General features: G+C 52.2%; 2 protein-coding genes across 3 annotated transcripts; both read left to right on the forward strand.

Annotated features, from left to right (window-relative positions):
- The first annotated feature begins 2,768 nt into the window (after window positions 1-2,768).
- On the forward strand, window positions 2,769-14,299 carry ltn1 (listerin E3 ubiquitin protein ligase 1). Its single transcript, XM_084698590.1, has 32 exons — window positions 2,769-2,949; window positions 3,277-3,483; window positions 3,634-3,732; window positions 3,830-4,060; window positions 4,191-4,243; window positions 4,325-4,505; window positions 4,666-4,839; window positions 4,936-5,126; window positions 5,232-5,379; window positions 5,463-5,720; window positions 5,844-6,155; window positions 6,326-6,547; window positions 6,657-6,698; window positions 6,818-7,013; window positions 7,108-7,347; window positions 7,603-7,756; window positions 8,032-8,182; window positions 8,342-8,552; window positions 8,692-8,848; window positions 9,002-9,124; window positions 9,243-9,370; window positions 9,545-9,680; window positions 9,764-9,908; window positions 10,173-10,386; window positions 10,506-10,743; window positions 11,056-11,133; window positions 11,266-11,452; window positions 11,733-11,904; window positions 12,150-12,370; window positions 12,563-12,757; window positions 13,218-13,385; window positions 13,588-14,299. The coding sequence occupies exons 1-32, from the start codon at window positions 2,908-2,910 to the stop codon at window positions 13,648-13,650; spliced, it is 5,337 nt and encodes a 1,778-aa protein (XP_084554716.1). The 5' UTR covers window positions 2,769-2,907; the 3' UTR covers window positions 13,651-14,299.
- Window positions 14,300-14,756: 457 nt separating this feature from the next.
- On the forward strand, window positions 14,757-24,936 carry mcf2b (MCF.2 cell line derived transforming sequence b). 2 transcript variants are annotated; one of them, XM_084698125.1, is made up of 27 exons: window positions 14,757-14,891; window positions 15,898-16,035; window positions 16,224-16,340; window positions 16,502-16,651; window positions 16,816-16,940; window positions 17,032-17,146; window positions 17,331-17,450; window positions 17,843-18,034; window positions 18,342-18,533; window positions 18,963-19,137; window positions 19,264-19,355; window positions 19,463-19,548; window positions 19,914-19,980; window positions 20,074-20,189; window positions 20,321-20,390; window positions 20,489-20,581; window positions 20,905-20,997; window positions 21,091-21,216; window positions 21,331-21,549; window positions 21,784-21,876; window positions 21,960-22,038; window positions 22,311-22,368; window positions 22,675-22,868; window positions 22,947-23,059; window positions 23,238-23,356; window positions 23,479-23,569; window positions 23,760-24,936. In XM_084698125.1, the coding sequence occupies exons 1-27, from the start codon at window positions 14,841-14,843 to the stop codon at window positions 23,766-23,768; spliced, it is 3,093 nt and encodes a 1,030-aa protein (XP_084554251.1). In that variant the 5' UTR covers window positions 14,757-14,840; the 3' UTR covers window positions 23,769-24,936. The 2 variants fall into 2 exon arrangements, with proteins under 2 accessions (XP_084554251.1, XP_084554253.1); XM_084698127.1 differs by having other exon boundaries at window positions 19,005-19,137.
- Window positions 24,937-25,026: the final 90 nt, after the last annotated feature.

Genomic DNA, 25,026 nt, shown 5'->3' on the forward strand with positions numbered 1-25,026 from the left:
CTGGGGAATTTGGAGGCAAAGTCAACACCTTGAACTCATCGTGTTCCTCAAACCATTCCTGAACCATTTTTGCTTTGTGGCAGGGTGCGTTATCTTGCTGAAAAATGCCACTGCCATCAGGGAATACCATTTCCATGAAAGGGTGTACATGGTCTGCAACAATGCTTAGGTAGGCGGGACTTGTCAAATCAACTACCACATGAATGGCAGGACCCAAGGTTTCCCAGCAGAACATTTCCCAAAGCATCACACTACCTCCAGCGGCTTGCCATCTTCCCATAGTGCCTCCTGGTGCCATGTGTTCCCCAAGTAAGCGATGCACACGCACCTGGCCCCCCACGCGATGTAAACGAAAACATGATTCATCAGACCAGGCCACCTTCCTCCATTGCTCTGTGGTCCAGTTCTGATGCTCACGTGCCCATTGTAGACGCTTTCGGCTTTGGACAGGGGTCAGCATTGGCACCCCGACTGGTCTGCGACTACGCAGCCCCATGCGCAACAGACTGCGATGCACTGTATGCTCTGACACCTTTTTATCAGGACCAGCATTCACGTTTTCAGCTATTTGAGCGACAGTAGCTTGTCTGTTGGATCGGACCATACGGGCTAGTCTTCGCTCCCCACGTGCATCAATGAGCCTTGGACCACTGCAGACCGGTGTTACGTCCCAACTGGTTCCCAATTTAACTGGTTCCCCAGCTGTGCGTGCACCTATCAGTCTGCCTCTGTCACCAGATTCGTCACAAATTCACAAACATATTACTGGCGATTTTCAAGTCGGATCTCATATTTGCTGCGGCAAATATGAAAGTAGGCCTATAGGCTACGTGCGCACTACATTAGGCTACCATTCGCGACAAAATAAATGGAGACAAAATAAAACATTTGCAGACTCGCATGAAGTGGGATTCGATCGCACTAGAGTAAAAACATAAACGCATCAAAGTCCGTTGAGTAACACCATGAGCTATATCAGCTCACAAAATGCGAGAGAATCGTTAGGTATTTCTTAACTACATTGGCCTTCAGGTAACATTTTGAATTGGCGTCTTCTGATTCAACTGGTTCCCATAGACACTACCCGAATGTAGGCTTACTATGCACGTATTTGGGGTTGTTTCGAGGCAATAGCCGTATTTTCCACGACATCACAGCTCCCTCTGACACCACATATTACAAATTCATACTAAGAACGTCGCTGCTAACCCAGACAATACGATAAAAATACGCGTAACACAACATGGAAACATTCGTTTCCTATGCGATTTCGTGTAGCCTATTGCTGAGTGTTTCTTCGCTATATCTTTTGAATTCAATTCATTTCATAATTGTATATTCTGAACAAATGGTGGTTGTGGTTAATATGGCTATTGCCTTGAGACAACTCCAAATACGTGATGAGTAGCCTACATTCTGGTAGTGTCTACGGTAACTAGTTGATTCAGAAGAACCTAAACAACTTGTTGCCTGAAGGCCAACGTAGTTAATCAAGTTGTGACTGAGTTCCTGAACTACTCACGTGCTCCAGTAGCTTACGGTGTAATGCACAGGATTGTCACTCTGTATGTGTTTTTGCTCGTGGGATCGAAGACCACTCGAATCTTTTATTTTCTTAGTTTCCATTTATTATGGCGTGAATGGCTGTAATGTAGTGCTCAGTACATTTGTTCAGAATATACAATTATGAAATGAATTGATTTCAAAAGATATAGCGAAGAAACACTCAGCAATAGGCTACACGAAATCGCATAGGAAACGAATGTTTCCATGTTGTGTTAAGCGTATTTTTATCGTATCGTCTGGGTTAGCAGCGACGTTCTTAGTATGAATTTGTAATATGTGGTGTCAGAAGCAGCTGTGATGTCGTGGAAAATACGGCTATTGCCTCGAAACAACCCCAAATACGTGCATAGTAAGCCTACATTCGGGTAGTGTCTATGGGAACCAGTTGAATCAGAAGAAGCCAATTCAAAATGTTACCTGAAGGCCAATGTAGTTAAGAAATACCTAACGATTCGATCATATTTAGTGAGCTGGTATAGCTCGTGGTGTTAGTCAACAGCCTGTGGAACGTTTATGGTTTTACTCTAGTGTGATCGAATCCCACTTCATGCGAGTCTGCAAATGTTTTATTTTGTCTCCATTTATTTTGTCGCGAATGGTAGCCTAATGTAGTGCGCACGTAGCCTATAGGCCTACTTTCATATTTGCCGCAGCAAATATGAGATCCGACTTGAAAATCGCCAGTAATATGTTTGTGAATTTGTGACGAATCTGGTGACAGAGGCAGACTGATAGGTGCACGCACAGCTGGGGAACCAGTTAAATTGGGAACCAGTTGGGACGTAACACCGGGAACACCCCACAAGAGCTGCAACGTTGGAGATGCTCTGACCTAGTCGTCTAGCCATCACTATTTGGTCCTTGTCAAAGTCGCTCAAATCCTTACCCTTGCCCATTTTTACTGCTTTTAACACATCAATTTTCAGTTTGAATGTCTACCTTCATGTCTAACATATCCAACCCACTCAGTGTTGACAAACAAATCTCACCAGATGTCGCTATTGGCTCTCTGCAAAGTCGCTAGATTACGTGATGACGTCACATTGCGTCAACTTTTAGATCCGTAGATTTATTAAATATCTAAAAATGTAGGCTATTAGATCAGACAATTTTGGAGATGGTCTGACCCAGTTGTCTAACCATAACAATTTAATATCAAACAATTTGCAATGATAACGAAATAATCAGTGGTAATCTTTTATTTTATACATGTTTCCGGGTATTTACTTCCGAGTACAATCTGTGACGTGTTTCACAATTCCCATGCTTGGGTTTCAGCTGAGTGGCTAACAACCACAGATGATCGTTACATTAACAAGCCATTACAAATAAACACACAAGATGGGAGGCAAAAATAAACAGCGAACAAAGGGAAATGTTCGGGTAAGATGATCTATATGATACGTACATGTGTTCATAAAGGACAGTGGGTAGATGGTACCTTTCATAATGTTGGCTAGCTAACCATCAACTTTTGTTTTTCTATTTGGCTTGTTTTGTAGTTACACAGCTAAAAGTGTTAACTAGCTAGCTCAACTTTTGGTACTTTTTAAATGTCACACCACCAGAATCAACGAGGTAAAGTCATGGATCGATCTAAACTAGCCAATGTTAGCTAGCAAACTGTAGCAGTCATCGCACCTTCGTTGATGCTTCTGGTTGATATAGCGAGCTCAAACCTGATCATATCTGTTCATGTCCCACCTGCAGCCTTCTAGTAGTGGTCGAGCTGCCGAGCTACTTGCCCGAGAGAGTGGTGTCCTGCCAGGGTTTGTGGGCTTTGGCAGCTCTGCTACTACTGAACTGGGTTATGTACCAGCGGTTCACGGAGCTGAAGAGATAGACAACCTAGTAGACGGGGATTTCCGCCTTGTCCTACGAAAACTGTCAAAGAGGGATACTGTCACCAAACTAAAGGTGAGAACTGGATGTTGCTCGTGAGTGATCAGCTGTCAATGCAGCGATCATCTTTGAATACATTGACCCTGGCTACGAGGTATCCCACTCCCTCAAACAGACGTTTTTGCTGTCCTGTAAAGAGTTGAAGGGATCTGTTCTGTCCTTTAGGCGGTCCAGGAGTTTGGCGCCATGTGTCAGGAGCGGGATGCAGATGTGGTCAAGGGAGTCCTCCCCTACTGGCCCAGGATATACTGCAAGATATCTGTGGTGAGCGGAGCCTCTCCACTGATGGTTGAATGAATTACAGTAGACTGTTTCCTCGATGATCAAACAAAACTTCACATTAATCTGCTGTGGCCTCCAGGACCATGACCGTCGGGTGCGGGAAGCCACGCAGCAGGCGTTTGAGCAGCTAGTCCTGAAAGTGCACCGCAGCCTGGCCCCCTTCCTGAAAAGCCTGATGGGCCACTGGCTGCTGGCCCAGTGTGACACGTACCCTCCCGCTGCCTCTGCTGCCTGCCAGGCCTTCCACGCCGCATTCCCCCCCAGCAAGCAGTCAGAGGCCCTTAGCTTCTGCAGGGACGAGGTCCTCAACGTGAGTGTGGAGGAACGGGGGTTGTGGTGGGGAGAGGAGGAGAAGGAGTGGTGGTGGGGATGATGGGTGTTTGGTAATGGCTACTATGCTTGTGAAGAGAGGTCATCCTGCTCCTATCTCCATACTTTAGGTACTTCAGGACAACTTGCTGAAGGAAACCGCAGACACTCTGAGTGACCCACAGTAAGATAGGAGAGTTGTGCCTGTCTTTCTCATTCTCATGGCTGCCTGTCTATGTATTTACCATCTGTCTCGGTTCTCCAGGTATGTCCCTGAGGAGGAGAGAGAGGCTAAGTTCCTGCGCATGGTGACCAGCTCCCTGCTGGGGGTGAAGAGGCTGCTGTCCAGCCTGCCCCAGGCTGACAGACAGGCCCTGGAGGACAGACTGGCACATCTCATCGCACAGGCAAAGTTCTGGAAGTACAGCAAGCACAAGAACTCACAGGTACAGGAGAAATACGAGTAGTTTTATTGGAGAATCGAGAGTATTTATTCCTCATACTTACATTTGGAAATTGGCGATGCAGAGAAAATTGATTTTTTTGCCTCAAATGTAGCCTCACGGTCTCAAATTAAACATCGAAACTGCGTGTGTCTTTCCCCAGGTGCGCGGGGCCTTCTTTGAGGTGGTGTCAGCCCTGTGTGAACACACCCCTGGGCTGGTCCAGGCTGAGGCGCCGCGGGCCTGTCCTGCTGTTCTGCTCAGCGTAGACGACACTGACCCCGTGGTACTGCCCCCCCTCTGGGAGGCAGTGCTCCATGTCCTCTCCAGCATCCCTGTAAGTGTCTGTGTGTGTGTGTGTGTGTGTGTGTTTGCATTGAATTACATCAGCCCCAACGTGGAACTGACCCCCTTACTTGTGTCTCTGATCCAGGACTGCTGGACGCAGGTCAACGCCAGGAAGGGGGTCTTGCCCAAGCTGTGGGCGCTACTGAGGGAGGGGGGCAGAGGCATGGCCACAGCCCTCCACCCCAACCTGCTGCCCCTCATCAGCAAGCTGCCCTCCGAGGTCACAGAGCCCCCCCTGGACTTCTACACCACCTTCTTCACCTCGCTCATACAGGGGTGAGTAGGGCTGTGTGTGTTTCCCCTCCTCGTGGCTCCCATCCTGTCACCCCGATGCGAGGACACCTACATTAGCTCACGGGTGTACGTGTGTGTGTGTGTCAGTCTCTCCAGTGAGCGCGCGGTGTCCAGTCCGTCGGAGAACGCGGCGGTGGTGTGCGCCGCTGTGGAGTGCCTCAGATACAGCCTGCTGCAGAACACTGGGGAGGAGGAGCAACAGAGACGCATTCAGACCATGCTCATCTCAGAGCAGGTGAGCCCACACACAGTCTCTCTCGCAGGATGTAATACCCCATCAGGTTGTCTTGAGTAAAACATCTCTCTCCCTCTACCCAGCTCTTGCCTTTATTGGACAGCGCCTTAGAAAGCCCATCCCTCCAGAGCGGTCCGCTCTTCTCATTGGTCACAGACATGCTCGTCTCATGGGAGAAAAGGGCAGGGATTGCTGGTGGGGGCGGGTCTAATGGGGATGAGGCCACCTTCCATAGGCTGCTGGCTGACTTCTGGGAGGGGCTGGGGACTCTGTGCGCACGCTATGTGGACTGTGAGGAAGCAGATCTGAAAGCCCTAGAAGGCGTGGCTTCATTACTGCAGGTGAGTGACAGGGTGGAGTCCTTAAGTCCTGGGAACTGAACCCAGAAAACATGGCCATGTTCCTGTCAGTCATGCCTTCACATTATCTCGGCCTAACTGTTCTGCTGACCCTGGTTCCTCAAGGTGATGCAGCACCCCGAGAGAGGAACCAGGAAGCACAGCAAGAAGAAGAAAGCGGTGAAGATCTGCCTCTCTGAGCCTGAGGTGGAGGAGGGATGCCAAGGGGAGGTCGCAGACAAGCGTGCCCAGCCTGAGGTGACCGAGCTGGGGGGCCAGGGGACGGCAGCTCCCCCCCTGAGGAGTGGCCACCTGGAGGACCTGGTGTGTCAGCTGGCAGAGCTGGACATGGTGTACGTGAACGAAAAGGACTCTGAGAGGCACCTCCTCTTCCTCTCGCTCCTCCTGCGCTCCTTCTCCACTCCCAGGGTCTTTGGTGTAAGTTCACCTCAGTCATTCAAGAGAGTAACAGGCCTGAATCAATATAGCCCGGCATGTCACTACCCAAATGTTAGCCACATGCTAGTCCGTTGCCAACTACTACGTGCTACCGTAGAGGATCGATGAAGAGCTCACTTCGGCTAAACCTTTCCCACGTCCATCCCTAGGTGCTCCTGAGACCAGAGGAGGTGGGGGTGGAGGAGGGGAGAGGGGGGGGGGAGGAGAGCTGGGGTGCCAACCCTGCCGTGCGCTTCCTCCTGGAGCGGGTGGTGTCGTGGCTGGGCCAGGAAGGCCGGAGGGACAGCCCCTTCCTGGTGGAGATGGTCTTCAGCTCGCTGCGCTGCTGCTCCCGCCAGGAGACCACGCGCATCCTCAACCACATCACCACGGTAACCGGCGTCCTCCGACACTTGCACATGCGCGTTCACGCGTGCACTCGCTTCACGAGCACATGTTTATGTCTTGTGAATTGAGATGATATCCCTCTTCTCTCTCTAGATGGATCTACAATGGGGCATTCTACTCCAAATTATACAGAAGGTAATTTATTTGACCAACAGTAAACAGTGTAATTTTCACTTTAATTCACCAGAGTGCACTCAGTCTAAACAGCGGTCTCTTTGTACTTTAACCTTGTCGTTGTCCCCCCCCTCCCATAGGCCTGCTCAACACCTGCAACTCTACAGGCATGTGCTGATTGGCTGAAGGGCTCTGTGCTGGGTGAACGACTGCTGGGATTGGCCGAGGAGCTGTGTAAGGTGGGGATGAAAGGCTCCGGACCCGCCCCGGTCCCTGTTAAACACGCCAGCAGCTGGGCTCTCATCAGTCTGGTCCTGTCGCAGCATCACAACAACGGTGAGAACGCAAAGACACACACACACACAGAATCAGTAGATCTGTTAACGTGAGAGTGATCGTCGTCGTTGTGTGCGCGCGTGTGTGTCTCCAGCGGCGCTGATAGGGGAGGTGTACGTGGAGCGCATCCTTGCCAAGCTGCACGCCACTCTGTCGGAGGCCAAGGGGCTGTCTGACGCCGGCGACATGGAGCCCCTGGTCTCCTTTGTGTGTGACGTGGCGTCCACTTTCTTCTCGTCTGTGCGAGACTGCCTCCTGCTGGCCTCCGCTGAGGAACTGCTGCTCACCGTCTTCCAGCTCACCGCCCAGGACCAGGCCAACACACACCTGTCCGGTACACACACACAGACACACAGACACTCACACACACACACACACACACTCAGACACTCACATTAATATTCTATTTATTAGCTGCTACCAGCAGCTGTGTAACTCGCTCTGTCAGGTCGGTTGGCCGGCCCACAAAACCGTGGTCGTAGCTGTGGCGGACACGCCCTTGTTAGTTAATAGCGTTGTGGGTTAGGGTGCATGTAGGATTGTGTGTATGTGTGTGTGTGTGTTAATAACGTACCCATGTTCCTTACAGACTCGTCGCTGGGTAAACTGAAGAAGGCGTGTGTGGCTGGCGTGCACTCGCTGCTCCATCGCTGTGGGTCGGAGGTGAGGGAGGGCAGCTTCCTGCACAGCAGTGCACTCTGGGTGAAGAGCCAGCTGCTCACTTCCTCTCTGGGCGTGATGAGGTGAGCCTGATGAACCTGAATGCCTACTCACAACAAGGATCAGACACATGGAGGTGGATGACTGGTGATCTCTTGCTGTGATTCCTGGCTACAGATATCAACTCCTATACATGTTCACTACCTTTTCTGGAGGCTGAATAGTATGCTTTTGTACATCCACATACGGCTGTATCTTCAGGGTGGACTCTGTTCTACTTGTATGTCGGTGTGTGTGTGTGTGTGTGTGTGTGTGTTGGGTTTGATTCCAGCGGCTGTTCTGGTGTTTCCCCTCTCAGTCTCCAGGTTCTGGTTCTAGCGGTGCAGAGTCTGGTGGAGACTGTTAACTCGGTCTGTCGACAAGACTCCCCGGTCCTGTCCCAGTTCCTGTCCTTCCTGACTCCGAGCCAATCAGAGTGGAGCCGGATCAGACAGGCCCTCCCCCCTCAGGTCTGGCCTGACTCATCCGTCAAAACGTTTCGATTTGAGACTTTTCTCTCTCTTTATTCGTTTTGTTATTTAAACGTTTAAGGGCTATTTTTTTTATGTATTTGATAAAGTGCTATCTAATCTTTCGGCCTCCCCCTCCCGTGTCCGCCCCTCCCCCAGTGGGTGAAGACCCCCCTGTTGAGTGGCCGTCTGCGGGTGCTGAGGGACTACCCCTGCGTGGACGTGTGGAGGGTCAAGCTCTCTGGCAGGCTGCCAGCCCACCTGTGTGTGTGCGCCCTGCTGGGGAAGGTGCTGCCCGGCGCCACGCTGACCTCAGACCACCAGCAGGGGGCGTGCTCCCCCTCGCTCTTACCCAACCTCAGACACACAGGTACACACCCACACATCCATCGCGTTAAGTTGCGCCTGAAATGTCAGGTAGCTATGAGGGTAATGTAGAAGATTTTATTGTTATGTTTTAGTATATAGAACTGTTATAGGTAGGTCTAATGTGTGTGTGTGTGTTCCAGTTCCAGAGCTGCTGTATGCAGTGCAGTGGTGTAAAGAGATGGAGTACAGTCCTGGCATGGTGTCAGACTACCACAGCCTGCTGACTGACTGGAGCCTGCCCCAGGCAACAGCCTGTCTTACCCCAGCCAGTGAGCTGCTGGACACCCTCTACAGCAGGTACACACACACACACACTCTGCCTTACATCTGCTGGAAGGCCCAGAGAACAGATGCTGTTGTCTCTGTTGGGTCTGTCAGGGTGTTTGGATGCAGTGTTGTCTGTAAACAGTCTGCTTCCTCACGCTGTCTCTCTCTCTCGGGTCTCTGCAGGTCAGCGGAGGAGGGCGGCCTGTGGTCTCTGACCCTACAGGACTACATGCGCAAAACTACAGAAATTGCCTCCGCCAGTCACGACACCTCTGCTGTCAGGAGGCTGTACGGAAGCCTGGACAGGTCAGAAAACGCGAGTTCATCAAGTGATTTGAATTGGCCGACACGTTGAATAGGAAAGAAAGCGTTTGAGTTGACTGTTATTCCAGAGGTTCATTTTGAGTTTTTGTGTTTCTGTCAGTTGGTTCCCCCTGTCTGAGAGCACTCTAAGTACCCTGCAGGTGCTCTGCCCCACCCTCAGCACAGAGGAGAGGGAGACGCTCCTCGCCATGGCAACAGCAGGCATACTCAACTGGCAGGAAGATGACCGTAAGAGAACACACACACACACATAATCACACACACACACATACTCTCAAAGAATATCGATTATAAGATAGGGTGACGCATCCATCTCGCGTGAGCATGCTGCGTGTCAACTCTTCTAGTAACACACACACACACACTCGCGCGTAGAGAGTGACGGGGTGTTGTGTGTCTCAGGAGTGTGTGGGTGTGTGGCCGCGCTGCTCTGCTGTCTGAGGGCGGAGACCCCCGTGGACGAGGGGGTCCTGCACGCTGTCCTGGCCACCCTGATGGAGTGGAGGAACAGCAAGGAGGACTGGTTCCTCTTCAACAGGTGAGACACACACACACACATCGTGGTGGACGCCCTTCGTACTAACCATGAAGAGCTCGCTCATCGTGCGTGTTGGTTGTCAGCAATCTTTCCGAGGTAAGCGCAGCTCAGCTGACCCTTGGCGTGGAGATGATTCGCTTCCTGTCCTGGCTGGTGACTCGATCTCCCACGATCCTCGGGGCCAGCCAGTGGGACTTCCTGCTGTGCTCCATGCTGGCCTGGCTGGAGGTGAGAAGCTGCCGCACGTTCAACTGTTGTCACCGTTCACCCCGCAACTCTTCGTATTTCTCTCGCTCTCTCGTCTAACTCGCTCTCTCGCTCTCTCGTCTAACTCGCTCTCGTCTAACTCGCTCTCATCTAACTCGCTCTCGCTCTCTCGCTCTCGCTCTCTCGCTCTCTCTCGTCTAACTCGCTCTCGCTCTCTTGTCTAACTCTCTCGCTCTTTCAAATGTCTAACTCTCTCTTCCTCTCTCTCTCCTTCCATCTTGTCAGACCGCCAGTGAGAACGTCAGTAGCATGTGGAACCCCTGGGTCCAGCTGTTTGTGTGTGAGAACGCCGAGCTCATCGTGAAGCTCAGCCAGTTCTTCACAGCGCCCCCTGCTGGTGTGGCCGACCAGCTCCCCCCAGAGCTGGCTGGGGAATGGACAGACTTTTTCACAGAAGGCATCTACAGCCTGCTGCTACCCCTGCCAGTCAAAATCACAGGTAGGATGTGTGGGTGTGTGTGTGTCTCCCTGGAGACCATTTCCTTCGTGATCGGTGCATCATCCTCCTCCTTTTCATGCCCCTCCTCCACTCCCCCCCCCCCCCCACCCCCTCCGTAGACGTCTTCCCCGAGCCAGACGACCCTCTCTTCCCATTGGCTGTGCTGCGCTCCGTGGGCGTGGCCCTCAGCCTGGTGCCTGTGCAGCAGCTCACTAAGAACTCCCTGGCGCCGCGCTTCGTGGCGGGCCAGCAGAGCGGCCTCCCCGAGGCCCTGCAGACGCTGCTCAACACCCTCTGCCCTCTGCTGCTGTTCAAGGCCCGCCCGCTGCAGCTCGCTGTCTACCACATGCTGGACAAGTAAGAGGAGAGGGGGGGGGTGTGTGGGAGGGGCAGTGGTTTTATAGAGGGGTTTTCTCGAAAAGTGCATTTTGATGCGCTCTGCAGAGAAGGGAGACTGGCGTTGGTCACGATTTAGAATGACAGGGAGAAAACAGGACAGACTAACACGGCGGATATCGCTCATTTTTTTACTACATTTTTTACTACAACGTAGTTATGGTCGCAGGCATGTGTTGCTTAGGCGGCCGCCTTAACGGCAAAGTGCTGCGGGGAACCCTGGTTTGTCTAGCGTGTGAGGAGGTGTTGACCCGGCTCCCTGTGGTCCTGCAGGGTGATGCCCCAGCTCCCAGAGTGTGACGGAGATGGAGAGAGCAGCAAGGCCGAAGACGACCAGGAGGAGCCCTGCCTGTGAGTCCCACCCCCCACCCCCACTGTCACTAAACTGGGTGTGTGGGCTGGGTGCTCATTTCCCTACTAAATACGTATTGTAGTTTTAACTTGCGTGTGTGTGTGTGTGTGTGTGTGTGTGTGTGTGTGAAGGTCTCCCCCGGCTGCCCTCATGTCTATGCTGTGTGCCTGTGAGGACCTGTGTGAGAGCATCCTGGCGGGGGTGCAGGTGGGCGAGTTTGCCGTGGTGCAGCCCCTCAGCGTCGAGTACTCGTGCATCCTGGGATACCTGCTGGCCTGGAAACTCCTCCTCACCTTCTTCAGGTCGTCGCCCTCCCACGTGAGTCTCCCGCCAAGGCCACTTCCTGTTTCCTTCCCACACTTCCTTCCTTGGCACCCTCCATAACCCCCCCCATAAGGCTTGTGTGTGCATATCTCTCAACAGTGGGCCCTTCTGTCCTTGAGGCTATCTCAGATCTAGCATAACGAGATGGGTGACAGCATGTGCTCCTCCATACAGCTGCTACCTATCCAGTTGTTTCAGATCCGGGGTTCCTGTCCAAGTAAGGCGGGGAGTGGCGCCGTTCTCACCTGGCTGTTCCATGTTCCTCTCTCTCCAGTTGCGTGTGCAGTACTCTCTGTACCTGAAGAAGACCCGCTCCCTTCACAAGCTCCTCCTCCACCTCTTCAGGCTGATGCCCGAGAACCCCGCCTACCCGGGCCAGGGGGCGGAGACTGTAGCCAAGGACACCAAGACTTTCTTCACTGAGGGCCTCTCTCTGGACGTCGACAGTGAGTATTACACACACCGTCACTCTTGAAGGAAAACATTGATACAATTTACTGGGCTTTGTTTTCCACGGTCTGTTGATTTGTTTGGGAGAAAATGCACAGTAAAGGAACGACTAAGCTCACATACAACTCTCTTACTCTACTCACGTCTCTCTCACTCCACTCGTCTCGCTCTCTTGCTCTCACTCTCCCCATCGCTGTGTCCGCCTGTCTCTCTCCTCCTCTCCTGCCTTTCCCGTCTCCAGAGAGCGGGGGCGTGCAGTGGGAGCTCCCCCACCTGGCCTGTGGCGTGTACTACAGCGCGGTGCAGGACTTGCCCGCCATGGTGCGCCTGTGGTGGACCAGCCAGGAGAAGAGGGTGTGCACGGCCGTGGACAAGTTCACCAGCCGCTACGTCAGCCCCGTGCTCTCAGCCCAGGAGATCTCCTCGGTCCACTCCAGCACCCAGACCTTCGACAGCATGACCGTGAGTTTAGGGACCTACGGGACGTGTGCGTGTGTGTCACTCAGACCCTGAGCAGCATTATGTCCGATGATCCCATTCTACGTTGAAGACGTAAGCCTAGAAATGTCCTGAACACTCACCCTCCGCCACCCCTCGCCCCGCCACCCCTCGCCCCGCCACCCCTCGCCCCGCCACCCCTTGCCCCCACCCCAGGTGAAGGCGCGCTCCGCGGCCCGGGAGGTGATAGCGACCTACTCGGTGGACGACATCTACATCGAGCTGGTGATCCAGCTGCCCCAGAACTACCCCCTGGGCTCCATCACCGTGGAGAGCGGACGCAGGGTGGGCGTCGCCGTGCAGCAGTGGAGGAACTGGATGCTGCAGCTCAGCACCTATCTCACACACCAGGTACACACACACGCACACACAGTATACCTCACACACCAGGTACACACGCACACACAGTATACCTCACACACCAGGTACACACGCACACACAGTATACCTCACACACCAGGTACACACACACGCACACACAGTATACCTCACACACCAGGTAGGAACACACACACGCACACACAGTATACCTCACACACCAGGTACACACGCACACACAGTATACCTCACACACCAGGTACACACACACGCACACACAGTATACCTCACACACCAGGTAGGAACACACACACACACACAGTATACCTCACACACCAGGTAGGAACACGCACACACACAGTATACCTCACACACCAGGTAGGAACGCTCTTATGTACCATATCTACGGCTGAGGTTAGAATGCTGTGTTAAGCCTGTTGTATGTGTGTGTGTTTGTGTGTGTATGTGTGTGTGTGTGTGTGCATGCGTGCAGAACGGCAGCATCATGGAGGGCCTGGCTCTGTGGAAGAACAACGTGGACAAGCGTTTCGAGGGGGTGGAGGACTGCATGATCTGTTTCTCCGTCATCCACGGCTCCAACTACTCTCTGCCCAAGAAGGCCTGCCGCACCTGCAAGAAGAAGTTCCACTCTGCCTGCCTGGTGAGTCACACACATCCAACACACATACTTGATAGGTATTTCAATGTATTGTGCCATGAGGTATTTTCTTGTATTGCTGTCGGATCTGATCACAGGTGTATTGAATGTTGCTTATTGCTTGGCTTTCGGTACCTCTCCCTCTGTCAATACAATAACATGGTCTCTTTATCTCTCTCTCTTCGTCCTTCTCTTTCCTTCACAGTACAAGTGGTTCACCTCCAGCAACAAGTCCACCTGCCCCCTCTGCAGAGAAACATTCTTCTAATACTTACTGTAGCACCCACACACTGTACACTTGTAAATATGACTCACTGTATTCGGTCTTCAATGACTTATTTCATTCTCGTTTCACAATTCAGTGTTTGTTCTGATGACGTTTTAAAACTAGGGAACCAATTCAATCGTCGTGTAACTGAAAACCAGTAGTGTTCAAGGCTCAAGATTGTGTGTGTGTGTGTGTGCGTGTGTGCGTGCGTGCGTGCGTGTGTGCGTGTGTGTGTATGTACTTCGGTGTGTTTCCTTGCAGACCAGTAGTGGGACTGGGGAAGCCGTATTGATAGTGAGCGATAGATTGTTAATAATATTTTCATTTAGGGTAGGTTCAGCTCTCTCTGCTCCCCATTAAAACCCTGTAACCACGCGGCACACAGTAGGGGCGGGAGTGATATGGCATCATTATTGTGTAATGGCAGTACCAAAGAAATGGCAGGACAGACCTGCTCTATAGTTGCGTTTCCCCATCAACAAACATTGTTGGAATCAGTGGAGATGTTGTGTAAGAAAATAAGTTTTAGTTTTGGAAGTGAATTTGCAAATGTGAAATAAATGCCAATTCCACTGCCTTTCCTCTGCATCTGTCTCAGGTTATGTTGTTGAAATTATGCCTGGCAATTAAAACACATTTGGACAGAGTGGTCACCTTGTGTCTCTTTACCTTTGTACGGGTTAATTTGTCTTATACTGACATTTTTGATAAATTATGCTTCAAAAACAAGATGCCTAAGGCATTGCATCCACGTTATTCATTGGGAGCTGACGCCATCTAACGATGAATAGAGTAGCCTACCTGTTCTGAAGTAGACGGCCTTATTTCTAAATAGTAAGGTGGTAATAACATTATGAATTGCCAGCGATGTGCGTATAGGGTATGGCAAAAAAATAAAAGAGCTGCAGTTCGACACTGATCTGTGAATTTGTATTTATTTTTGTACATTTCATACACATTCATTTATACTACGTCAGGCCTGGTCTTAATGTGTTTCTACTCAGAAAGCGATGATGTGCAAAGAGTGAACACGCGCTCCTCTCCTCCGCTCTGTGGCCACTGCAGTGTGATGCTGCGGCTGCTCACTGCTGTCCCGAGTCCCGCAGACTCCCCCACACCGATGGAGGGAGGGAAGTTGTGCAGCTTCGAGTAGGGGAAAAAATATTCCCCCAACATCCAATCTTGGAATTATGTCTGAGGGCAACCCTTTCAGGGGACTGCCCCGTCTGCGGAGGGCCGCGGTAAGGCGTAGAAGTAGCCACTGTAGCTGTTTCCCGGGTTATTGCAGCAGATTAAGTCGATGTTCGCCCGGCATGGTGCCCTGTATTAGAAGCCACTGCGGCATGGGCTAAGGAAACGCATGCAACTTAAGCTAAAAACTATGTGTTGCAGAATTCCTCGTATATGAAATAGGAATTTGCATTTCAACTTTTAAATCATTTTTATGCACGATGTGAAATGTTTGCGATTCGGTCTGCGGGGTGTCGTCAGAGGACATGCCAGTGTCAGGTAGGGTGTAGTCTAGGTGGCTGTTTTGGACCACCGTGTTCTGCTTGACAACATGAGCAGTTCATGAAGTACTAGAAGAAGACGGCTATACTACAGCTCAGGGGGCCAGGCCCACACTCCTACTTATCATGTAGGTGGCCCGGTCTGTTGACATTGAGAATAAGAATCATGAATGATATATGACCTTAAAAGTGTAGTGTGCATTTAAAGGGCTATTTCATCAGTTCTAAAAGTGCGGTTATCTTATTGTTTTTTGAGCGTTACCATTTGAATGCATTGTTTAGGCATTTGTTGATATGCATTACACACCCAAACAAGACTAGTTCATCTGAGGTAACAATGATTAAAACACTGCAGAGAGATACAGAACATTACTTTGCTTTTATTGTTGTTAGAGAGAGGACTGACAGTCTGGGAGGCAGAGCTGCTAATCGCTGTGTAGTTTGCTGCTACATCGACTAATCGCCTTGCTGACAGGCTGGCTTGCAGACAGGCTGGCCAACTAACTGACTGACGAGCTTACTGACTCACTGGCTGACAAGCTGACTGACTGACTTTATCTCTTTCCCCTCCTCTCCTCAACCCTGCTCTGCACTCTCCTCCATCACACGTCGTCTCTTCCCATCTCCATTCTCTTCTCCTCCCATTCCCTCATCCATCCACTTAACTCTTCTCATCGCTTCACCTGTCATCTCCTCTATTATCCTCTCTTCCCATCCCCCATCTCCCCTCCTCCAGACCTCCTTCCCAGGGAACCTCCACCTGGTCCTGGTGCTGCGGCCCACCAGCCTGCTCCACAGCCCCGGTACTCCCTCCTCCAGCGGCACCGACCTGGGCTTCCGCTTCAGCCAGGACGACTTCCTGCTCAAAATGCCGGTAAGGAAATGCATGGTGGTTTAAACCTGGTAAGACAAATGGTAGTAAAGTAGTTTTTTTTGTCTACTTGCTGTCAGTGTATTAATGCCAAGAACACTTGGTTTTCATTCTCTGTAAATATATCATAAGCATGTTTAGTATTCTAGTTACCTTGTTAGATGTTGTCTTGTGGTTGTCATGGCGGATAGGTGGTGATGCTGAGCTCCGTCACTGACCTCCTGCGCTACATTGACGAGAACCAGCTCAACTCCGAGTTTGCCGGAACACTGGAGTATTGCCATAGCGACTGGGTTGTCCTCCGCACGGTAAACAACGACAGCATTTGTTCTGTACGGTCAGCTATCAGCCTTGACTTGAGAATATTTTAGTCAAACTCTTTGTGGAAGTAAGGGAGACACACAGAGAACCACTGTAGGATGAAGTAATGCAGCTGTGTGTGGGTGCGTGTGTGTGTGTGTGTGTGTAGGCGATCGAGAGCTTTGCGGTGACGGTAAAAGACATTGCTCAGCTGCTGCAGGCTTTTGGCTCGGAGCTGGCCGAGACAGACCTGCCCGACGAGGCCGACGCCATCGAGCTCCTCCTCCGCTCGCACACCGACAAGTACCGCCAGATGAAGGTAGCAGCCCCGGGGTCAGGGGTCAAGCTGGGATGGTGGAGCTAGCTGTGGGATTAGTTCCATTGCTGCTGCCTATTGCTGTTATGGTACTGACGGTGAAAAGGCTTCTCAATGCACGATGCATGTGTGTTTGTGTGTGTGTGTGTGTGTTTGTGTGTCTCCAGGATGACATCAGGAGTGTGACAAAGGAAGGGCGCAACCTGTTGTCTAACCTCGAGACAGCCAAGTCAGCCCAGAAGAGCGGGGCTGAGGACAGGGATATCAAGCAGGACAGGGACACTGTCCAGAGGTGGCTCACCATGGGAACACTGATGCTGATAATGATACTCATCTCCGCAGGATGCTACTATAGTATCTGTGTGTGTGTGTGTGTGTGTCAGGTTGCTGGCCCAGCTCAGGGACATGGAGATGGCGTTTGACGGCTTCTTTGAAAAGCACCACCTGAAGCTGCAACAGTATCTTCAGCTGCTCAGATATGAGATCAGCTTCCATGAGGTATTGTACACACACACACTGTCAAAGCTCCCTGAAGACAAATACTATTTTTAGGTTTTGAGAACTCACTAAATATAAACACCTGGTTTATTCTCAGCATTAGATGATGGTGTGTCTGTGTTTGTCTGTGTGTGTGTCTGTGTGTGTCTGTGTGTGTGTGTGTGTGTGTGTGTGTGTGTGTCAGATGGAAGACGTGCTGGAGCGTCTCTCTGCTCAGGAGAAGGGGCTGGCGTCTGTCGGAGCTACCGTGGCTCAGAATGAACAGCTGCTGAAGGACCTGGAAACACTGGACCTCCATGCTGAGGTCCACACACACTCATATACCCCCCTCCACACACACACACACTCATATACCCCCCTCCACACACACACACACACACACACACTCATATACCCCCCTCCACACACACACACACACACACACACACTCATATACCCCCCTCCACACACACACACACACACACACTCATATACCCCCCATCCACACACACACACACACACACTCATATACCCCCCCCCCACACACACACACACCTTCCACACACAGACACACAGTACATGTTCTGGTACAAACACACAATGCGCACTTTTAAGTACAAAGAACTTCATGGTCTAAAGCGTGATGTTGTAGAACTGTAGAGTGTAGCTGTGTAAGGCTGTGTTGTTGTGTAAACTTGCGTGTGTGTGTGTGGGCAGGAGGAGATGGGCCGAGCCCAGATCATCATCCTCCACGGTCACCAGCTGGCGGCCAGCCACCACTACGCCATGTCCCTCATCGTACAGCGCTGCAACGAACTACGACATCACTGTGATGTCATCACCACCGCCATCCGAGCCAAACGAGCCGCCCTGACCCGCTCGCGCGACCTGCTACTGCGTCTGGAGGAGGTAACACACTCACACACACGCTAACACAAATACAGAAGTCCTGTGTTGGCAGACACTGTTTAGAACAGTTCGAGCCCTGTGCAAAGCTGGAAGTCTACCACCAAGACTAGTCTAATAGTGGGCAGGGTTTACTACACTGTCTGCTGCCATGGCAGCCTGTTTCTCTCTGGGGAGATCTCTTTCTTGTCCTGGCTGTGTACAGGGCTGTCCTTAGTTTAAATGGTGTACTTTGCAGATGAAGTGTGACTATATCTTTGACTCCAAATAAAGCGTTAAACTCTGTGTGTGTGTGTGTGTGTGTGTCGAGGCCCTGCACTGGTGCGACCAGGGAGCCTACCTGCTGGCCAGCCAGCTGATTGACAGGTTCCAGTCTAAGGAGGGGGCGGCGGCAGCCCTGAGAGACATCGAGCGCTTCCAGGAGGGGGCGCCCTCCTTCCTCGGCCACTCCCCTGACGGCCTCAGCCTGGAGTTTGAGGCTGTTCTCACCCCTCAGCTACAGGTGACATACACACTCACACTCACTTCCCTGCCCCCTCCCTCCTGCTCCCTCCTCACCCCGCTGCTTTCCCCTAGTGAGCAGGACAGAGCTGTCCTCCTTCTCTCTCTCTCTCTCTCTCTCTCTCTCTCTCTCTCTCTCTCTCTCTCTCTCTCTCTCTCTCTCTCTCTCTCTCTCTCCGTTCGAACGGGCTTCCTCCTAACGTTCAAGTCTTCACCACTAACATGGACCCCTCCTCCTCCCTCCCTTCCCTCCTTCCTTCCCTGCCCCCTTTCCTCCGCCCTCTGCTTCCATCCACCCTTTCCTTTCCTCCCTCCTTCCTCTCCTTCCATTCCCCCTCTGCTTCCTTCCCGCCCTCCTTCCATTTCTCCCTCCTCTCCTTCCCTCCCTCCTTCCATCCCCGCTCCCCCGCTCCCCCCGCTCCCCCCCCAGTCTCAGATCGGCATGGTAACAGAGAAGGTGGGTGTGGTCCAGGGGATGGTGCAGACTCGGCAGGCGTGTCTGAGGAAGCTGGCTGACATCCAGGCCCGACCCATCCAGCTGGTGGCTCCCCGCCCAGAACACACCGAGAAGGCCTGCAGGTCGCCCCTGTTCTCCCCCAAACACAGTAGGTTCACCTCCCCCTCTTACCCACCTGGCTCCCCCCCCCCCGCCCCACACCCCAATCCCTACTCCTCTGAGAGTGTCTGTGTGTGTCGGTGTGGGGCAGTGCTGACTATGTATGTGTGTGTAGGTATGGACTTCAACTCTGTGCTGAACTCCCGATTCTCCTTTGACCTTTTACCCGGCAAGAGGGCGTCCCGCCGAAGTCCCAGTGCACGCAAGGTGTGTGTGTGTGTCTTGTCTTCAATGTGACAACAGGCCAGTCATCTTTGCCCGGCCATGTCCACCCTGGCCCAGCCTCGGCCCTAATGATGTCATGTTGACCACAGATCGAGGTGATGCATGATTACCATGACAACCGCAGCTGTCTCACCTCAGATTCCGAAGCGGACGAGAGTCCTGAACAACTCAAACGGTCTGTCTGGCTTCACTAGAATCAGTTACTCACTGACCTTTTACTGCAGGGTCAAACTAACTAGCTCTTTGTCTCTGGCTCTCTCTCACTGTCTCTCTCTGTCTCTCTCTGTCTCTCTCAATGTCTCTCTCTCCCTGTCTCTCTGTCTCTCTCTGTCTCTCTCAATGTCTCTCTCTCCCTGTCTCTCTGTCTCTCTCAATGTCTCTCTCTCCCTGTCTCTCTGTCTCTCTCTGTCTCTCTCATTGTCTCTCTCTCCCTGTCTCTCTGTCTCTCTCTGTCTCTCTCTCTCTGCCTCTCTCAATGTCTCTCTCTCCCTGTCTCTCTGTCTCTCTCTCCTTCTTTCTTTCTGTTCCTCTCTTCCTCAGCCTCATCATGAAGGAGCTGATTGAGACCGAGAGACTGTATGTGGAGGAGCTGCTGTCTGTGCTACTGGTCAGCTACAACACTGAGAACACACACACACACACAGTCTCTCTAACATTGGGTAGAAACAATGAGTGAGTTTGTGCATGCGTGTGTGTGCAGGGTTACAGGGCAGAGATGGATAATCCCTCCCTCTCCTTCTTGCTGTCCTCTGACCTCCGTAAAAAGAAGGAGGTCCTCTTTGGAAACATCCCAGAGATCTACCAGTTCCACAGCAGGCAAGGCTGAAACATACACCCACATACAGAAACCCTCAAACACACAACCGTAAACACGCACGTACGCACACCAAGTCTATGTTGGAGAGGCATGTTTGGTGAGCGTGTGTCGGTGTGTGTGTCATGTCCAGGGTGTTCCTGCAGGACCTGCAGGGTTGCCTGGAGACTCCAGAGCGAGTGGGCGCCTGCTTCCTGTTAAGGGTGAGACACTTCCTGTCCACCTCTGACCTCACAGTCATCTGGCCCTCTGTGCCATAGTCACATCAGGAATATTCATAATTGTGTGTGTGTGCTTTCAGAAAGAGAAGTTCCAGGTGTACGAGCGCTACTGCCAAAACAAGCCTCGATCCGAGTTGCTATGGCGACAGTGTTCTGACTCACCCTTTTTTCAGGTATGAAGTATAGCTGTGAACCCAGACAGTCCCACAAGCTCTGACCCCTGTCTCTCTCTCTCTCTCTCTCTCTCACACACACACACACACACACACACACTGGTCTCAATGACCTCTGGCTAATAGACTCTGGTCTCTCCCTGGTATATTTCTTCTTTGTGCTGGGCTGTTTCTGGTCTAGTAGTCTCTTCAGTTCTCCAGGCTTCTCTCACATCTCTAATTTGTCTGGTGTTTTTCAGTCTTTCTCTAGTCTCTCTAGTCTGTCTCTGGTCTCTCGAGCGTGTCTCTAGTCTATCTAGTCTGTCTCCTGGATCTCTGTGTAGGAGTGCCAGAGGAAGCTGGAGCACAAACTGGGTCTGGACTCGTACCTGCTGAAGCCGGTCCAGCGCCTCACCAAGTACCAGCTGCTGCTCAAGGTGATAGAACTCCACCTCCCACCATCCCCTGCTCCCCCTGTCCCACTCCCTAACCCCTCGACCCCCTCAACCCCTGTTTGTGTCCCTCCCCAGGAGCTGGTGAAGCACAGTGCCGGCAGCCCCTTCCTGTCTGAGCTGCGGGAGGCTCTAGACGCCATGCTGGATCTCCTCAAGTCCGTCAACGACTCCATGCACCAGATCGCCATAACAGGATATGAGGTAAGGACTGGGGGGGGGGGGGGGGGGGGGGCGGAGACTCCTGAAAAGCGCTGGCTGGAATGAGGGACAGAGGCCAGTGGAGGCTACCTGTGATCATGTGTGTGTGTGTGTCAGGGTGACCTGAGCCAGCTGGGCAGGGTTCTGATGCAGGGCTCCTTTAGCGTGTGGATCAGCTACAAGCGAGCCGCCACCAGGATGAAGGAGCTGGCGCGCTTCAAGCCCATGCAGCGCCACCTCTTCCTGTACGAACACGCCCTGCTCTTCTGCAAGCGGCGCGAAGAGGCCGACAGCCACGACCGCACGCCCTTCTACAGCTTCAAACACTGTCTCAGGGTGAGGTCTCCCCGCGCCCCTACGGACCCACCGCTGTCCTCACCTGGGAGGGAGTGTGTGTGTGTGTGTGTGTGTGTGTGTGTGTTCGGGCTTAAATGACATTAAGGGTTAGGGTTCAGGTTAGGCTTTCGGGTTATGGTTGGGGTTAAGGTTAGGGGTTACGGGAAAACGGAATGTCGAATGGGACCGAATGGAGAGTGCTATGTCAACGTGTGTGCGCGCGTGTATTTATAGATGAGTGCTGTGGGCATCACAGAGAACGTGAAAGGAGATGTCAAGAAGTTTGAGCTCTGGTACAGTGGCCGGGAGGAAGTTTATGTCGTGCAGGTGAGGAGTGGACAGCCACACACACACACACACACGTCCAGACGCAGACATGCAGACACAGTGTCTCGCTGTGTGGTTTTCAGGCTGCCACACTGGAGATGAAGGTGGCCTGGCTGTCAGAGATCCGGAAGGTTCTGACCAATCAGCAGAAACTGCACCAAGGTTTCTGCTGTATTTGATTGTTTTGTAATCGAACTCATTTGTGTTGGCCCGTGCTGTTGTTTGTTTGGTGTTTGCTTGTTTACCTGGCCCTCCTACAGTATTTGTTGTGGTCTAGTTTGTCTGTCATGTTTGTCTGCATGCTGGATGTGGGTCAACATCCTGCAGTTCTAAAGTCCCTTCTACCCCTCCCTCTCTCTCTACCCTTCCCCTATCTCCCCAACCCCCACCCCCCATCCCCCACCCCCCATCCCCCACCCCACCCTCTACCCCAGATGAGACTCCTCCCCTCGCTCTTCCAGAGAACCCTCTGTCTCCGCCCTCGGCTGAAAGGTGACGCTCCCTGCAGCATGACCCTCCTATGGCCTTCTCTGACCTCCCCGACCTATGACCTCTCATATCCTTCTGTCATATCGTGACCTCCAACATCCCTTCTCTCAACCTCCTACTTGAACCTTCCAGAAACCCTGGTTTCTAGTCAGCATGAGTGTTTCCACGTGGGGGGTTTCCACCGAGAAGTTGCTGTGTGGTTTTTAAGCATGTCGGCATGTTGTCGTTGTCATGGGTGTTCGTCGATGCTGTGATGGACAGGTGGATGTTGTCATGGTGACGTGACGTGTGTCGGTGTGTCTCTGGCAGTCTGGCGCGTGTGCCGGTGTGCATGCCCTGGAGCGCCGCCCAGATCGCCGGCTGCTCAGCCTGTCTCCATATCCTCCCTCACAGCACGCTGCCCGGCCACGCCCACAGCGCCCCGCAGGCTGGTCCTGGACGCACCAGCCCCACCCTCAGCGAACCCGTGGTCCTGTCACCCCAGCCCAGGCTCAGCCGACGCAGTGAGTCACTGCACACAAACACACACAGAATGGACAGCGGTTTTGGCATTGGCTCGAGCAGCTGTCTGTCACCTGCAGGTTGGCCGGGTCCCGCCCACTCGGTGGCCATCTGTGAAGGTCTGGAGGACTGGACTGCCACAGACCTCTCCAACCTGTCAGACTCCGAGGAGGACGATCAGCCCGCCCCCCTGGTGAGACTGACAGCCGGGGGGGCTCCAATCAAAACTATCCTCAACAGAGAGTATACAGGAAGTGTTACGTTGTCTCAGGATCCAGGAAGCTGAGAGCTCGCCCACTCTTTCATTCTATTAAATGAATCAAACCCCCGGTGTCAGCAGTAAGGCTGAGTGTTCTGCTGTCCTCTAACAGGTCCCTGGGAGGTACCGGGTCATGGTCGACAGCAGTGTGTTCACCACGGACACCGATGACCTCGTCTTTAGGAGCGGTGATGTCATCCAGCTGCACCAGGAGGACTGTGAGGGGCAGTGGTAAGAGCACAGCGTCGTCCTCCCTCAGACAAGACACCTCCACCTGTCGCCACACGCACACACACACACACACACACACCGCATGACTTCCACGCGTGTGTGTCCATGCGTGTGTCTGTCAGGTTTGTGAAGAACGTGAGTCGCGGGGAAGAGGGCAGAGTTTCCACTGACTACCTGCAACGGATTCTGGGAGAGAGCAGTTTGTCCAGTCAGGTGAGGCTCCGCCCCTCCTACCGATTCATACGGAACCCTCAGAATGATCCGGATGGAGAGACATTCTCTTCTCACATCTTTGTCACACCTGGCCACTGTTCCACACTCGTTGGTTATGATAGACACGTACTGTAACTGTATGCATCATTGTTATCGAACAATGCTCTCATCACTTCTCCTCCCGGAACAGGGGATGTGAAGGACAGCTCAACTCTTAAATCACCACACACAAACACACACACACACTCACATAGACTCACACACATACAGAACAGTCACACACACACTTACAGAAACACTCAACACCATCTTCATAAATCCCTGCCACCATTCCATCGATCGGAGGCCGAGTCTTCCATGAACGTCAGCAAGGTGGACGGATCAGTCAGCTGTCAGAACGTGCAGGTTGCTGGGAAGAAATCCTGATATGAACCCACCAGATGACCAGGCTCCAAGACAAGCAAGGGGCCGAATGCCACCAGGCCTCCCTGTAGCTGTGGAACGACCAGAGACCATGACCCCACCTGGGCTTCTCTCCACAGGGAGCTGCCGTCGAGGGTCAGGATGTGGGAGGAGTTGTCTCCAGGACTATGTACTAGCGGGACTGGTGGAGCACTCTTGTGGTCCTTTAGTTTGACATTGACTGTGGGCGAGGGCTGGGGTTCATTTGGTCTCTCATGACCGCACATCAGGACGTGGGATATGGGACATGTGGAACGGAGGGGATTTGTTGCAGCGCAGCATCGTGATGAATTTCTATTTTCCTACTGTGTGTGTAAGATACTGCCCTCCCTGTGTTGATATTGAATCCATGCAACATATCACCTCCACTGGGTCATGTGCCAAACAGGCTGCTGTACAATTCCGCTGCTCTGCTGCTTTCTGCGCGGGTTGGGATATGCATGTGTCTGTGTGTGTGTGTTTGTCTGTGTGTGTGTGTGTGTGTGTGTGTTTCAGCCCAGCTCTCTAGTCTGGTTTATCCAGCTGTTTCTGCTCACTGCTCTAGTCTGCATGAGGGACAGGCAGCCCTGCTGCTGGACTCTGGAGTTGCCTCATACACTGGTCTGGGATCAGGCTGCAGGTGCTCAAGTCTGGGACTGGAGAGGAGAGGAGCAGAGGAAAACTGATCCTAGATCTGTGCCTCTTGGCAACTCTTCATCCATGCTTTCTGTTTTTACCTGCACTGCAGTTGTACGCCAGTAGAGGGTGCTCCTGTCATGCTGACTGTGATGAAGAACCCACACTATTATGTCAGTGGATAAACAAATGAGTTTGCTGCTTCTGCCTAATTGTACACTATTATCGGGAATCAATGTACAAATGAATTGATAAGCTTATATATTATGGTCAAGGATTATTTTCCCAAATATAAGCACAAGATCATTTGTTGTGAGTGTCTATTTACTTACCACTGGTGTGATATACTGTTGATATACCAAAATAATGACAAACACAGA

Source organism: Hypomesus nipponensis, chromosome 5 (genome assembly GCF_054491055.1).
Source record: "Hypomesus nipponensis isolate SF chromosome 5, ASM5449105v1, whole genome shotgun sequence".
Lineage (NCBI taxonomy): Eukaryota > Metazoa > Chordata > Actinopteri > Osmeriformes > Osmeridae > Hypomesus > Hypomesus nipponensis.

What these genes read in the sequence shown, in the direction of transcription:
- mcf2b (XM_084698125.1), top strand. Translation starts at nt 14,841, where the DNA reads ATGTCTGAGGGCAACCCTTTCAGGGGACTGCCCCGTCTGCGGAGGGCC. An exon ending in ACTGGGTTGTCCTCCGCACG is followed by an intron (nt 16,341 to 16,501) that starts GTAAACAACGAC and finishes GTGTGTGTGTAG; the next exon opens with GCGATCGAGAGCTTTGCGGT. An exon ending in CTGACTCACCCTTTTTTCAG is followed by an intron (nt 20,582 to 20,904) that starts GTATGAAGTATA and finishes ATCTCTGTGTAG; the next exon opens with GAGTGCCAGAGGAAGCTGGA.
- ltn1 (XM_084698590.1), top strand. Translation starts at nt 2,908, where the DNA reads ATGGGAGGCAAAAATAAACAGCGAACAAAGGGAAATGTTCGG. An exon ending in TACTCCAAATTATACAGAAG is followed by an intron (nt 6,699 to 6,817) that starts GTAATTTATTTG and finishes CCCCTCCCATAG; the next exon opens with GCCTGCTCAACACCTGCAAC. An exon ending in CCATGCTGGCCTGGCTGGAG is followed by an intron (nt 9,909 to 10,172) that starts GTGAGAAGCTGC and finishes CCATCTTGTCAG; the next exon opens with ACCGCCAGTGAGAACGTCAG.